This window comes from Phodopus roborovskii, unplaced genomic scaffold, assembly GCF_943737965.1.
Source record: "Phodopus roborovskii unplaced genomic scaffold, PHOROB, whole genome shotgun sequence".
Taxonomy (NCBI): Eukaryota; Metazoa; Chordata; class Mammalia; order Rodentia; family Cricetidae; genus Phodopus; species Phodopus roborovskii.
In genome coordinates this window covers 14,780,278-14,794,753 of record NW_026126567.1, presented here as the reverse complement: position 1 = coordinate 14,794,753, position 14,476 = coordinate 14,780,278, and the positions used below count along the sequence as shown (strand labels likewise).

The 14,476-nt window shown below is 41.2% G+C and overlaps 1 protein-coding gene across 1 annotated transcript in view; it reads right to left on the bottom strand.

Annotated features, from left to right (window-relative positions):
* Sntb1 (syntrophin beta 1) overlaps positions 1 to 14,476 on the bottom strand; it is a 229,170-nt gene that overhangs the window by 111,041 nt on the left and 103,653 nt on the right. The window contains exon 2 of the mRNA XM_051202446.1: positions 12,546 to 12,762. Coding sequence (XP_051058403.1) covers positions 12,546 to 12,762 — 217 coding nt within the window. The remainder of the gene's footprint in view (positions 1 to 12,545; positions 12,763 to 14,476) is intronic.

Here is a 14,476-nt window from a genome sequence, read left to right as displayed (position 1 = left end):
GATGTGGAACAAATGCAAAATCAAACCATGATGTATAGCATAGAACTTAAATAAACAAATGGGAGAATATTGTAAATTTAAAGCCAGCTTGGCAATAGGATGCAATTCTGTCCCCCAAACCAAACTCAGACAGAATAGAGCAACAACCGAACTCACATCCAGCAACTCAAATCCAGTTAGTCAGCAGCGTCAAAACTCCCATTCAAGCATTATTTAGGGATGAAGGTGGCACCAACTTTACATATTCAAGTAGGAGTCACTAAATAGATCCATGGTGATTTGTGCCCTGGCTGCTTTCTCCATGAAGGAAAACAAATTTCTGCACACTTAGAAAAGAGAACAAGGTCTCAGTGTGTGAGTCCCCAGCCTGCTATTGACTCACCAGTGCAGGTGATACCTGCCTGAATAGAGAGGATGTCTGCATAAGTCTGGGGTTATTTTCAGAGCCATCATTATCTCTGCTGGAAAATCCTAGGGCAGCTATTTGCAAACCAAATGGAGTTCAATTAATGGATCAAGAGCAATGGGACAAGACCTGCATTTTGAGAGTCAACATTAGCTAAAATCCTCGAACAACCAGATGGCCAAGTTCAATCTCTCCAAAAGTTTCCTGGAAAGGGAACACTTCCTATACAGAAATGAAGGGGAATGAACTCATGTGGGCCTGCAGACCTGTGGGCCTGTGTATTGATGAAATCATGGAATCTTGTTTGGTGAGACCTCTGAACTCTTTCTCAAGGCAAACCAGAGATCGTTTTTTAGCTAGTGCTCTGTTGTTACAGAAACCGTACTCATTCATATCTCTCTGACTAAAAATGTATGCTAATTAGTGAATTCTAAAGTTTGTTTATGAAGGAAATAGATTTTCTGTAAAAATACCAGGGCTATGAGATGCTTTTAAGCACTTTAAGCTGAACCTTTTGTGCACTTGCTGTATATAGAAATATGTAAATTATGCTAAGATTCTTGTTGAACAAAACACAGTGTGGCTTGGTCATCCATGTTAACCTCTCCTTCCTAGCTTCCCCTTCTCGCGGGAGGAGAGAGGCAATATTTCAGTATGCCCTGGAAAGGTAGGCAGCAGTGAAACAGGTAACAGGCTCTTTGGAGTGGAGGAAGACTAGAGGGAGTTGTAGCCTAACGGGCACAGAGAATGCCAGCAAGGAGTATTGGAGCTGCATGACACAGAGGACTGGAGCTGCAAATAAGAGTCCCCAGTGCGATCTATATGCTAAATGTTGGCCTTTCAGAACAGTGGTAGCCAGGGATTCTCTCACTCCATTCCCCATCCACATGCAAAGAAAGAGTAGGTGATTCCTGCTAGAGTAAGTGAATAGACCCAGAAAAAAAAAAAGTCTTCTAAACACTTCCATGCCAGAATCAGGGATAATCTCTTCCCATGGGAAGATTGCCCAGAGATAACCACAGCTCTACAGACTCACACAGGCTTTAATAGGCATCTTAGTCTCCCTCCATCTAAATAATGAACAGATAACAAGGGATCAGCAGACATTTGAGGAAAGCCTCCAACAGGGAAGATGAAAATGCTTCCAAAGCAAGCAAGCAATCAAGCAACAGAAAAAAAAGTAAGAGCAAAGAACACAGTAAAAATAAGCTAATTAACAGTCTCCAAGAGCTAACAGAAAACGTGATGTCGACAAAACAAGAAGAAAATTCTACACAAAGGGAGCACCAGACATGGGAAAGAGCCACACTCTGAGATCTGAAATGTAAACAAAGTGTGCTTAAGAGAGATGTAAAAACCAAGTTGAATTTACAAATGTGACAGAGCAATAGAGAATACAGAAAACGTAAGCAGGAATTCCAGTATCCTTCCAGCAGGGATGTGGAGAGATGACAGCCAGAACAGAGGGAGACATTAGCAATTGGAGAATGTCAACAGATTCCCAGGATTTCAGTCAGGACTGCAGACAGGTCATAAAATAAACGATGAATAACTACTACTTAAAAATCAGTCTTTTAATTCCAATTTATTTTAACCTGCCTGTTTTTATTATAATCACCATTGTTGTTCGTGTGTGGTGTTTGTGTGAGTGTGTATACATATACATATATCCATATGCATCAAGACCAGAGGTCAATGTCAGATGCCTTCATCTATTACTCTCTACGTTTTCCCCTATCATTTTTATTTTTATATAAATATAGCCGTACTTACACTTGATTCATTCCCCTTTCTTTTTTCCAGCAACAAAATATTTCACTTGGCTTTGTCTGGGTGATAAGGCAGCTGGTAGCTGGGAGATAGGCAGACGATGAGTTAGAGGAATATGCAGGACCCAAGTGATAGGGAAAAGTGCATGATTTTAGATCAAACATGGTACTTTCAACAATAAAATACTGATGGTTTTGAAGTAAGGATCATGATATTTCACCTAGAATGGTCTCCAATTCCTGAGCTCAAATAATCCCCCTGCCTGAACTTCTTTTGTAGCTGGTACTGCAGACATGAATGAATGAATTTTACCTTTAATGTTAAATATTTCACTTATTCTTAAACTGCAATTGGAAGAAATTGTAACATCGGCTCTTTTCCTTTTATTAAAAATGACCTTTGTTTTCACACAGTGTGTCCTGATTGTGTTTCCCCTCCCTTACTCCTCCTTCGGGCTTTCCCTCCCATCGGGCTCTACACCCTTCCTGTCTCTGGTTAGAAAACAAACAGGCATCTAAGGAATAGTAATAGTAAAACAAAACAAAAGCAACAAACTGGAATAAATCAAAACACCCAAATAAGAGAAAGAGCCAAAGAAAAAGAACACTGACTTATTTAATATATATATAAATACACACACATGCATGCATATACACACACACATACATATACACATATACATATACACACACATACATACATACACACATATACATTCATACAAACACACATACACACAGTCTAGTACAAGGAATTCCACTAGCATGTGTCAGGAAAATTCTAGATCTAGAAGCTGAAAAATCATCTTCTCCACAGATACAGAAACCTCTTTGTCATTAACACCCAAACCTATATTTGTCATTTTGCAGGAAATGGAAAATTGACAAGTATTGCAAAGGAACTAGGGGACCGAACACCGAATGCTGAACGTTTAAGCAGCCATAAGGCATCTCTTAGGATGTGGGGTGAGGAGTGGCAGTGGATGGCAGGGGGTGGGAGAAGATTTCATTTTATCCTCTGTACTGAGGATCAGACCGAGGTCCTCATACATACGAGGGCAAGCAATCTGCTGCTCAGCCACCTCCCTAGGTCTTAAAATTTTAAGTTTTCGATTCTGAGACAGGGTCTCCTTTAAGCTGATAAGGCTAGCCTTGAACTCATCCTACAGCTCAGGCAGGCCTTGCAATTGTGGGTCTCTCCCTTCAGCCTTCCAAGTAGCTGAGATTACAGGCCTGTGCTACCGAGCCTGGCTGAGGACTTGGAATTTGACACATGGATAATACTTAAGTTCTTTGGAGACTAAAAGTTGAGAAATTAGAACGTAGGTCCTTGCAAAAAGTCAGCAATTTCAGAAGCCTTAAAAGCCTCTGTGAAAGAGTGTTTTCCTGTGAAATAAATCTTTGCTCAACAGCTTGGGGACATGACCTGGAAAGTTCTCTGCTCTCTGAGTAAAAAGGAAGAAATAGAAACAAAGCAAAAGCAACACTATAACAGAACTCCTCTGCTTTCCTTGCACCCACTAGTGAAGACATTGTGACTGAAGACTACATTATGACATCGTTGTCCTAATAGCAATCAGAGGTTGTTGACATCAAGCCACCATGTCATCACAAACCACTATACATGGCTAGAGCACTGAGCCATGTCTTCCAGAAAGCATCTCTGTTTATATGTGAAGATAAGATAGAATAGCTTAAACTGGGAAGTTAAACACTTCAGAACTTTAACACTGACAGTTCTGGATTCTGGGGAGCCTAAGATCAAGGATCTGGCTGATTTGGTGTGTAGTGTGTTTCTCCCCTGCACAGATAATGGTTAGTGTCTGCTGTCATGTGGCAGCTTGAGTGAATGGGCGTCTTGAAAACACTTTTATATGGCGATTAATTTCAATCATTAGTCTGCTATTCACTTCCCAAAAGCTTCACATCTTAATAATATTGCACAGAAGATTAGGCTTCACTATATAAATTGGGGGGGGGGGAGATAAGCATTTAACAGCTATGCCCCTGATTCCTCAAAAATACACACCTGTCTTAGGTACAAAGTATACTCACTGTATCCCATTAGTCTCCCAAATTGTAACTTGTTTTAGCATCAACTTAAAGTCTAAAGATAGAAGTCTCATCTAGATATCCAACTCAGACTCCAGTGAGATGAGGACTAAGACAAGTTCCCTTCCAACTATGAGACAGTGAAACCAAGCAAGACCCATGTTTGCAAAACACAACGGCAGGGCAGGTTAGAATAGGCGCCCCTGTTCCAGATGGGAGAAACGGGAAGGACAACAGTGGTAGCATATCCTACTTAAATCCAAACCCAACAAGGTAACATTATATCGTAAGTCTTCAGAAAATCTCTGACTCAGAGTTTTCCTCTGCTCACATATTCAGTTTGGGTCCCTGGTCTCCAGATGACCCTGTCTCCCATGGTTTTCCTGCAACAGACCAGATGGAAGGTCTTAGGCACTGAAGTCACTTGACTAATGCTTACCTAGGTTGGGGTTGTGTGCTGGTGAGGGCACTGGTCTGCAATTTCTGCTGTGCCTTCTTGACCTCATTGAGAATTGTCTTAGTAGGAGATCTCTGCAGTGGTCTCACCTGGTGGCTTGGGTCATAGAACTTTGCACTGCATCATCTAAAATGTAGGTGGAGGTGGCCATGGATTCTTAGTGTATGCACCTGTGGAGATGCAGAACCATAGAGGGTTGAGCACCTGTGGGGCAATCAGGTGCATTGGATCATAAATCATGCAAGAAACAGAGCTTTGTAATTGCTCTGTTCTCAAGGCCTCGGCATTCTAGGCCTATAAAGTTCAAGTCAGCTCCAAAGAGCTCTGAAATGCCTTCAAGGTCATTATTTAACTGTCTCATTGAGTAGTGTCTGGTTTTCATCTGTCTATACCAACTTCCTTACCAATTGTTCACTTGGCCATGTCCTGTGTATTCTTTCTGAATATTAAATTATCCATCACCTTTGGTTACACATTTCGTCCTTGATTTCTTTCTTTCTTCTTAAGTTTTACTATAAACAGTCGAGAGAAGCAGTGACACCCTTGTTTAGGTATTTTGTCAATCAAATATTTTAGTTCATCACTCAAAACACTTCTGTAAGACAGTAGGATGGGAACACAACTCAGCCAAGTTCCTTGACACTTTCCAAGTCTCTTTCCACATAGTCCTATGTGCACGGGACTGACCTTAAACCTAATTATTTCCTACAGCCCCCACCTCTCTTTTTAATACAATGTTTTATTAATTTTTGAGATACAGAATATATAAACTGTATTTTCATTATATTTGTTCCTTACTCTTCCCCTTTATTCCTCCTGGATCAATTCTGCCCTTCCCTACCCATTTCCAACATTGTGCCCTTTTTGTTTTAGAACCCACTGAGTGCTAATTGTGCTACCCATAAACTCATGGGTATGAGGAAATCCACTGTAGCTTGGTCAGCTGCACCTTTAATGAAAACCAATTTTCCCACCCCGAGAAGCTATCAATTGTCAATAACTTCTCAATTAGGGGATTGGGGCTCATGATCTCCCTTTTCCTCCATGTTAGAATGTTGACTGACTTGATTTTGTGGGGCTTTTGCAGGAAACCACAGATGCAGTGAGTTCATGATTGCAACAGTGCTATCATATCCCAAAGACACTCTTTCATTCTGAACTTTCTCAGCCTCTGACTCTTAGCAATCTATCTGCCCCCTCTTGGGGATGATCCCTGAGCCTTGGGGTATGCTAGGGACTTAGCTATCTCAAGTACAGTTGAGCTCTCTACATCCCAACTCTTAATACTACTGAATGGAAGATTGGGTTTCAATGTAAGACTTTGGAAGGCATAGAGATATTCACTTATACATTTAAGGAAGCTGAGAACAGGGAAAGTAATAGAAAATAAGTGACAGCATTGGAACTTAAATCTATACTTCCTAATTTCAAGTCGTGTTTTATCCCCTCTGTGATATAGCATGTGGTTCATCTGGACCTCCATCTTAGATATTTGAAATATATGCTTTTCATGTAGCATAGCTGTACATTGCATTTACCTTTTCCTTCTCTTTTCAAATGTAATATAAATCAGGATCTCTGAGCAACAGATCCCATTATGAAGCAACCACTAAGTGTCCAATCAACAACAACAATAATAATAATATAATAATAATAATAATAAAACAAAGTAAGAAAACCTGTATTTGGTGAGCCTCTTTATGGGGAAGTCATCTTGAGGGAAAAGATAGATATAAGTGCCTCATGAATCTTGGTTCTGAATGCAATTAAGCAGGGAAATTGTCAACAATATTCAAAGTTTAATGAATATGGTGGGGAGTTCTGCTCAACGTACGGGGTTAGGAGGAAATAAATTTAAGCTAATAAAAATTCTCATCCTTTTGTTGGTAGTCACTAAAATGTTACTTGCCTGTAAATATGGAGCTAAAGTATTTGGTATCATCTAAAACTCTAACCGAACAAAGTGATATGAAAGCAACCCTGGAGAGCCAGGACTAGGAAGTGATTCAGCATGATAAACAAACCCAAACTCTGCTCTGTTCTGACTCTCACCAGAAAAAAAAGAACCATAGGAAATAAAGAGGTTTAATTAGCCATGAAAGGACAGGGGACCATGCAGGGAAACCACAGGTTATTTATGTACTGCCCAGAGGAGCGGGGTGGCAAGGCAAAAACGCTGCATAATGGCCACCTTGGAAAGGCTCTCCCTGTGCTGGAAAGACCAGCACCATCTTTCTTACTTGATACACTTCAGATGTATCCACCCATCTCATTTTGGTTCCAATCTCATCAAATAACTACCATGGTCCTTAAACTTCTCATGTAGCTAGTCTGCATAGAGAAAATGCATGCTTTAGTAGCCTTGCAAGTCAGCGTTGTTGGAGTAACTTGGTGATCTAGTATTCCTGTTTATATCTGCATTTGTTTTCTGAGGTACAGTCTCTCCACAGTAAGAGCACATCAAGATCCTCCCATGCAAGCATGACTGTTTGCTTGACAACTACATTGATCACTTAAGTAGATTCTGGCTATTAGGTTAATGTGAATCATCCTTTTAGAGATGGATCTATTCTTACAGGCCCTTAAATCAAGTTTCTGATTTTCTATGGCTGAAATTTAGCTCCCGATTTATGGTGATGTTGAAGGGATCAGACCCTCACCCAGCCCCCTGCTTTGGCAGCCATAACAGGCTGCAGAAAAGACCCAGCAAGACGTAGGCCCCTGACTCAGCAGTGTGTGCTGAACTCCTGACCTTGCCTGACCTTCTACTCAGTAGGAAGCTAGATATCCTCCACATGTCAAGGAGCCAGCCAGAAGTCAGCTGGTGGGCTCTGGATGTGCTTTATCAGTAATAGTGGAGTACAGAGCATAGCAACTGCCCTGGGAGGGCCTCTAGGCATAGCAACCTTGTTGCTATAACCAATCAACAGGACAGGTTGCCCCAACCCGGAGGAGCACCAATACTGAGACTGTTGCTAAGCAACTAGTGGACCCCCTAGACACTCCCCTTACTCTACCCTAATAAATTCCAAGCACTGCTGCTGCTCAGGGTCCTATCTGCTTTACCTGCTGTGTCAGACGGATGGGGGAACTGAGAAAACTCGTGAAATTAAAGACTCTTTTCTTTTGCATCGGATCGGGTCTCTTGATGATTTGGGGGTTCAGAGTTGGGGCACAACAACGTCACAGATGGTGCTTTCATGAAAAAAAAATTCAAGTGTGTCCTACAAGACTCATCTGATCCCAGCTCTCCTAGTCATTGTGCCAAACAGATATTTCCATCTGAATCCTGAACAGAACCTTGGTGAGCTTCTCACCCGAGCACCGTCCATAGAAACACATACTGTTTTCCAAAACAGGTTGAGTGTATCTCTTCATACTTTGCCCATGAAATATACAGTGAACTCTGTTGTATAGTTCACAACGTGGTGATGGATGCCTCATAACACTGTCTGCATTGATGTAGCTGCCCACACCCACTACCAGACTGGCAAATGCATTGTCTTAATTTCACCAAATGTTTTTATGCATTGGGATAGAATGTTGTGTTAATCAATTCTCTCATATTCAAGACTGAAAATTTTGAAGAAGTAAGGATGTCCGAAATGCACAGATAAGTATGCTACTTAGCATATTTTACCGAGAACATTTTTGAGTATCTACTTTGTCCTGAACAAAGTTCCTGAAAGCCAGGAGGGTGAAATGAAAAGTTGAATGCCTTCGATTTCAAGAACCATGTAGTTCAGGAACTAGGTAGGCGTGTAAAAAAAAGAAAAAAAAGGTTTCAGTCTTTAAGAAGGTTGAAATAAATGTGCAGAGCTGCATGGAAGGTGTGGCAAGTGGCAAGAGGTATGTCCAGGAGGGGTCACTTCTGTTGGGGCTTAAACAAGGGCCTTTGGGAAGATGACAGGAGGCTACTACTGGCCTTACAAAAACTGCCTAAGGATTGCTGGAGCATGAAGGTTGTAAACACAGGGGCCAGTGTTGGTCAATTAGGGAGGGTACAAAGCTTACCAGGGCTTCTATGCAATACCAAAGAATATAGATATTATTATGTGTGGGTGATGTAGCCTGTTTGAACAAATGGATAAATGCAGGGTTTCTAATTCCATCGACTAGGAGAATGGGAACCAGAAGAGTAACCAACTAAAAACAAAGCATCAGAAAGGAGATGGCTCCAAATACTCTAGTGAACTAGTTGGCCAGGATGAGGGCCCTCCCTGGGTGTGAAGGCCAAGAATTAAATATGAAAAGTAGGGGATATGTAAAGAGGGAGCAGTTGAAAGGAGTGTGTTGTCCTCATTGATAGCCACTAGCAGTGAAATTCTTGTGGATTCGGTGCCTGCTGAGTGACCTTTTCCATAGAAAGAGCAGCAATCTTGCCTGCTGTTCTATGGCTGCTTCTATTTGAGAAATTGAGCATTAAAGCTTTTAATGCAAACCGTGAGCAACTGTGTGTCGCCCACTGAGGGCATTTGCCAATCTGCTTTCATGTTCTGGCACCCAGGAGGCCATTAACTCCTGACTGTCAGTTCAGGTGAAGGGTTCTGTCAGGTGTTGAGGCAGGGGACAATGGAGGTGATGATTCAGAAACTTGGTGTCAGTCAAGGCTGGGTGGGTGAAAGTTCCAGCTTAGAGTGGTGTTGGAATATGGAGGATGGTTAACTGCATTCACTGATTAGTTCTTGCTTAACTTGATGTAGGTATGACAGAACTTCTTCATGCCTCTGGCTAGACATAGTGCCCACATTCTTCATTCTTTTTCTCTCTTTTACATTAACCTTTTGTACTCTCTTCCCTTATTATCTTTTAATGATTGGCTAGAAGTTTACTGTGTTTCTTCTATGGTCCAAGAGCTAATTATGGAATGTGTTAAAAAAAATAAAAGGAGGTATTTTAGGTTGACTTTATTTTTAATTTGCTGGTGTCAGTCCGCTACTACCAGAGGGCATTGCTCATATTATTTCTACCTTGTGGCACCTACTACATTCTCTTTGTGGTGTACTCTATGTCCAGTTGTATACATGATGAGATGGGGTTGGGAGTGTCATGGTATTATGACTGTAGACTCTATGTGCATCTAAAATGAAAGTGCATTCTCTAATTACAAGGTACAAACTTTAGAAAATCCTTATTATGCTATTCATGTCTTCTACATCCTTATTCATCTTTTTGCCAGCCACATGACTCGTCTTAGACTGAGAGTGACATATATTAAATTACCTTACTCCATCACACTTCTGTTTCCCAGTGCTATTTCTATAGCTTCTGCTGCATACGCTGCTGCTGTATTGTTATTTGGTTTGTGTTTAAATCTATTGAATGCTTCTTGTGAATTTTGGTCTTCAACATAAATCAATCCTTCTTTGTTTTGTTTTTTGCTCCTCACCCTGCATTTTACATTGTCCTATATCAAGATTAAAATTGGTGCTTTCTGTTGCATTAGTTTTGTGGGCTCCTGCCAGGCAATGCATCTTGCACCTCTGAAATCACTTTGTGTTAGGAGTTTCTTTTACTCAGCAGAGTTGTGGTTTGCCAATATTATTTTTCTGATTGGCAATGCTATGTTCTTCCCAGTATGTAAATGCAACTCCGTAAAACATTTGTCTCCTCTTTCTTTTCTTTCTTCAGTAGGGGCAAGTCTTACCCTTATGTCTTTAGTAGCAGAGGCTCAGGACCTATCTGCACCCGATGTCCCCCCTGAACCATCTGTCTCAGCTGGACCTTCATTTTTAATTTCGCCCTGTTCTTTCTCATATCCCAGCAGGACAGGCTCTGCTTCTCCCACCCAGGATGCTGTGCAGATAACTCATCAGTGGTAGACTTAAACAGCAGTGGTATTAAGCTTTAAAAAAATCCATTCTCCTCTCTAGATAGACACACATAATGGAATTTCTAGTATTATTAAAGTCTTAGGTTTCTCAAAATAGCCTTGATAATTGATTGACCTCATGCTATTCATAGGTCACACATGTTACAGCATACAAGTCTACTGCTAGAAGAACAACAACAAGAAATCCTTCGTAAACTTATTCTTCAAGGTGTTAATAACTTCTGAGATGGTTCTGGAAATTTCTTTATCTTCCTAATTTTTTCTTTTTGCTCATAGAATGGGGACAACAATTACATCAGAGACAGCTGTTAGGAGGGCTAACATGTGTTAAGATGTCAGACATTAAACAGGCAATATGAGGGACCAGACAAGAAATTCTACAAATCCCCTAAGAGAAAAAGCATCGGTTCCATTGTCAAAGCATGAATAGCTTCTGGGATCCTGCTACTTAGAGCCCCGCCTACAGCAGTATGTGCCCAACAGTAACCACTATATTTTATGTATGTATGTATGTATGTATGTATGTATGGTTAGGAATGTAAAAGCCTGTGTTTGAAATTTCACCATATTCAGTGAAAGAAACATGAACGAGTAGAGTATATCTGTAAGCTGTGACTGCAATTGCTGGACTAAGTGAATGAGCGTCAAACTCAGTACAAGATGAGCACAACACAGACTGTCAAACCTTGACCTTAATTCTTGGGAGAAAGGACGCATTTGATTAGGTGGGTAGCACCCAAGGGAGGAGGAAATTGTGAGCAGCCAGGAAATCAATGGCAGGCCCAGGGAGTCAGTGGAAATGGAGGGAGAAGAAAACAGAACAGGAAGGAAGAGGGTCACAAGGAAGGACCACCTCCTCGTCTCACCTGTACTGACTCCTCTCTCAATGCGACTTGCTGCTTGTCTCTTATGAGCAGCCCATCCTTGTGCTGCTATGAGGGTGCTGGCAAGGGGGCTGGGGAGGAGGGCACTGGGATGTGACAGAAGGGCCCTAGCAGCTCCCTTAGAGTGAACTTCTTGGGATAAAAACTAAAACCCACATGGAGTTAGGAGGCAAGGAGTCCGTTTCCTCCCTGCCCCAATCACTTTGGCTCTTCCCCATCAGAAACTGCGAACCTAGCCAAACGCTTCCCGTTTGTGGGAGTTGCAGCTGTCCCACACATGTTGTAAAGAATGACCAGTAGAGCTGCTTCTATGTTTAGCACTTTAATGTGGATACAAAGGTCACCAAGAGTTCCCATTTGCTGGCTCACTTCTTCTCTTTACCTCCTCCCTCTTCTTGTCTTAATCGCATTCTTTGATACCTTTTCTTAACAACTTGTGTATTTTGTGGTCAGATAATCTTGGGCTGAAAAGAGGCCATAAACTTTTGCTTCACCTTTGCTGTCCTCAAGATTAGGTGGATCATCTATCCTGTGCCATTCAGAGTCACGGACTTTGGAAAAGTGCCGGGCAATCTCTAAGTGATGCCATTTCTTACCCTCTTATGGGAGAGAAGAACTTTAAGCCTTCTGCCATCTGACCCTCCTAGGCCACTGTTGAGGATGCTGCAGCCCAGAAGGGCAGGTTTGCCTTTACTAACATTCTGACATATGCCAATGCAGTGCACTCCCATTCCAGGGCTAAGCTTTCATAGGATTTCTTCATTTGTCCTTTCAGGCTGGTGTCTATTTTAGTTGTTCCCATCTTATAGAAGACCAAATCAAAACATGGAGGTTTGAGGAACTCACCGAAAATCTCATAGACTCACAATGAACAAACCAAGAAAGACACGGGGATCCTGATTACAATTCTCCCCTTCTACCTAGAAACTGGTCACGTGCATTTGCATCATGATGATAAAGAACAGGAGGGCGGGAGGGATCCTGGATGGAATGTAGTCTCCCTCCTTCAGTATGTGTCTTCGCCATGCTTGCAGGGTGGGAGGACCTTTCATTCTACTCATGAGAGGTGAGTATTTTTCAGACAGGAGCACAACATGGCAACTTCTCTTACAACCTCAGAGGCCAGGAAAGTTTGCCCCATTACCTGTTTTCAGGGTCCGCCAAGGTCATGCTCCGGGTGACGTAACACATCTTGAGGGGGATGCTTTTCCGATCTCTGTGGAAGGAGAAGGACTGGGATGATAGAGGGTCTGCAGAGCTGCCCCCTAATCTAGGTGACTCAGGTGGAGGCGTTTCCCACCCAATCTCAGACACAGGGGATCCTTTCTTCACATACGGTGTGGCTTCTCTCATGTACTTCACTGTAAAGAAAAAAAAAAAAAAAAAAAAAAAAAAAAAGACAAGAGACATTTTAGGAATACCAGGGTTGGTATAGAACACATACAACATATAAGTAACATTTACATGTTGGAGAGATTCAACAGTTGTCTAATTGGATTTAAGGCCCACTCAACAGGAGGGACTACATGCCTGGTACTACTAACCCAGCCAAGAAGCAGGTAAAATACTTCGTTATCTTTGGACCTATTGAGTAGTGCAGTTTTCATCCTTCATCAAAGAAGCTTCTCTTTTCAGCTACTACAGAAGGCTACTACAGAGATGTACAACTTGTCAAAATGCAGAGAATGTGGCTGTTCATCCCCAGTTGGGTCATCTACAACAGAACCACCAATCTAAGGCTCACACAATAGCAAAGAAGAGATGGAGTGATTGTAAGAGCCACAGGACCAGGACAGCTGCTAGCTAGTGTCATCTACACATGACAGCGAAACTGCACCCATGAACTCTCAATAATAGGAATGTCTGCACAAGACCACACCAGCTAAAATACCAACAGGGGTGGGCAAACTTCCATAAGAGCTTCCCCGTAGGATGAAGAGCTGTAGGCAACAACAGCTGCCAAAGGAGGAAGAATCAGTTCTCTCTAGGGATGGCCCCCTAGAAGGTTTCCCAATCTTAGTCACCAGCCCTGAACACGTGTACATAAGCAACACTAATAGGTTTCAGTAGATTGTGTGTGTGTGTGTGTGTGTGTGTGTGTGTGTGGTGTGTTACACTAACAAATTTAGAACAAGGTCATGAATTTTAAAGTAGCTGAAAGAACACAATAAAGTTAGAGAGAGGGCAGAGAGGGATGTAGATGATGTAAATAATCATATATGGAATTCTGGTGGGAGGAGAAGAATAGCAACTTTAATTTCTGGAAAATTTCTGTCTCCAAAAGAGACTCAAATTTGACATGCTATTAGCACCAAGCCTCTTAAATTCTGAACAAGCTGCAGGTTTTCTGTTCCTTTCAACATAATTATCCTATTATTTAAATTATGTATCAACATCAATCTTAAAACTTGCTGTGACAGTATTCTTTGGTTGGGAATTGCACATGGCTTTTTTTCAATTGAGACATGTCTATCTTTCCTTATTGTAAGTCATATTCTGGAAGAAAGATTGAAAACAAGTGAGCAGATAATGTAGAATGTAACCTAGGCTTAAGACATAAGATTCAATGTATAAGTAAGGAATCTGGTAGCCACACCCCTGCCTGGTTTGCTGGTATTATGCTCAGAAGCAAGGGTACACTTTCAAACTTAAATGGTACTAAAATCATGTACACAAATAAATGAATATGAATATCTATATTCCAATGGCACAATCTGTGGTAACAGACATTATTTTTCAAGGTTGAGAGCTAGAAAAATAACAGTTTAAATATGTTGCAATATCTATTGATGGATGTTGATGGAGTAAGACTTGCAATATCTGTGATTAGTGAAAACACAAAGTAGAAAGCATTCTATATACAGCAGTATCTTTGTATATAAAGTCACACACACACACACGTGTGTGTGTATATGCATATATGTATGTATACATATATGTGCATATATATGTATATTCACACAAATTGTGGTTTATATATACTTATACATAAAACAGACATATGCTATAATATATGAATATTTATATATAACTTCAATCATTTTTAGAGATTGTTTAGAGAAAACATTGATAGTA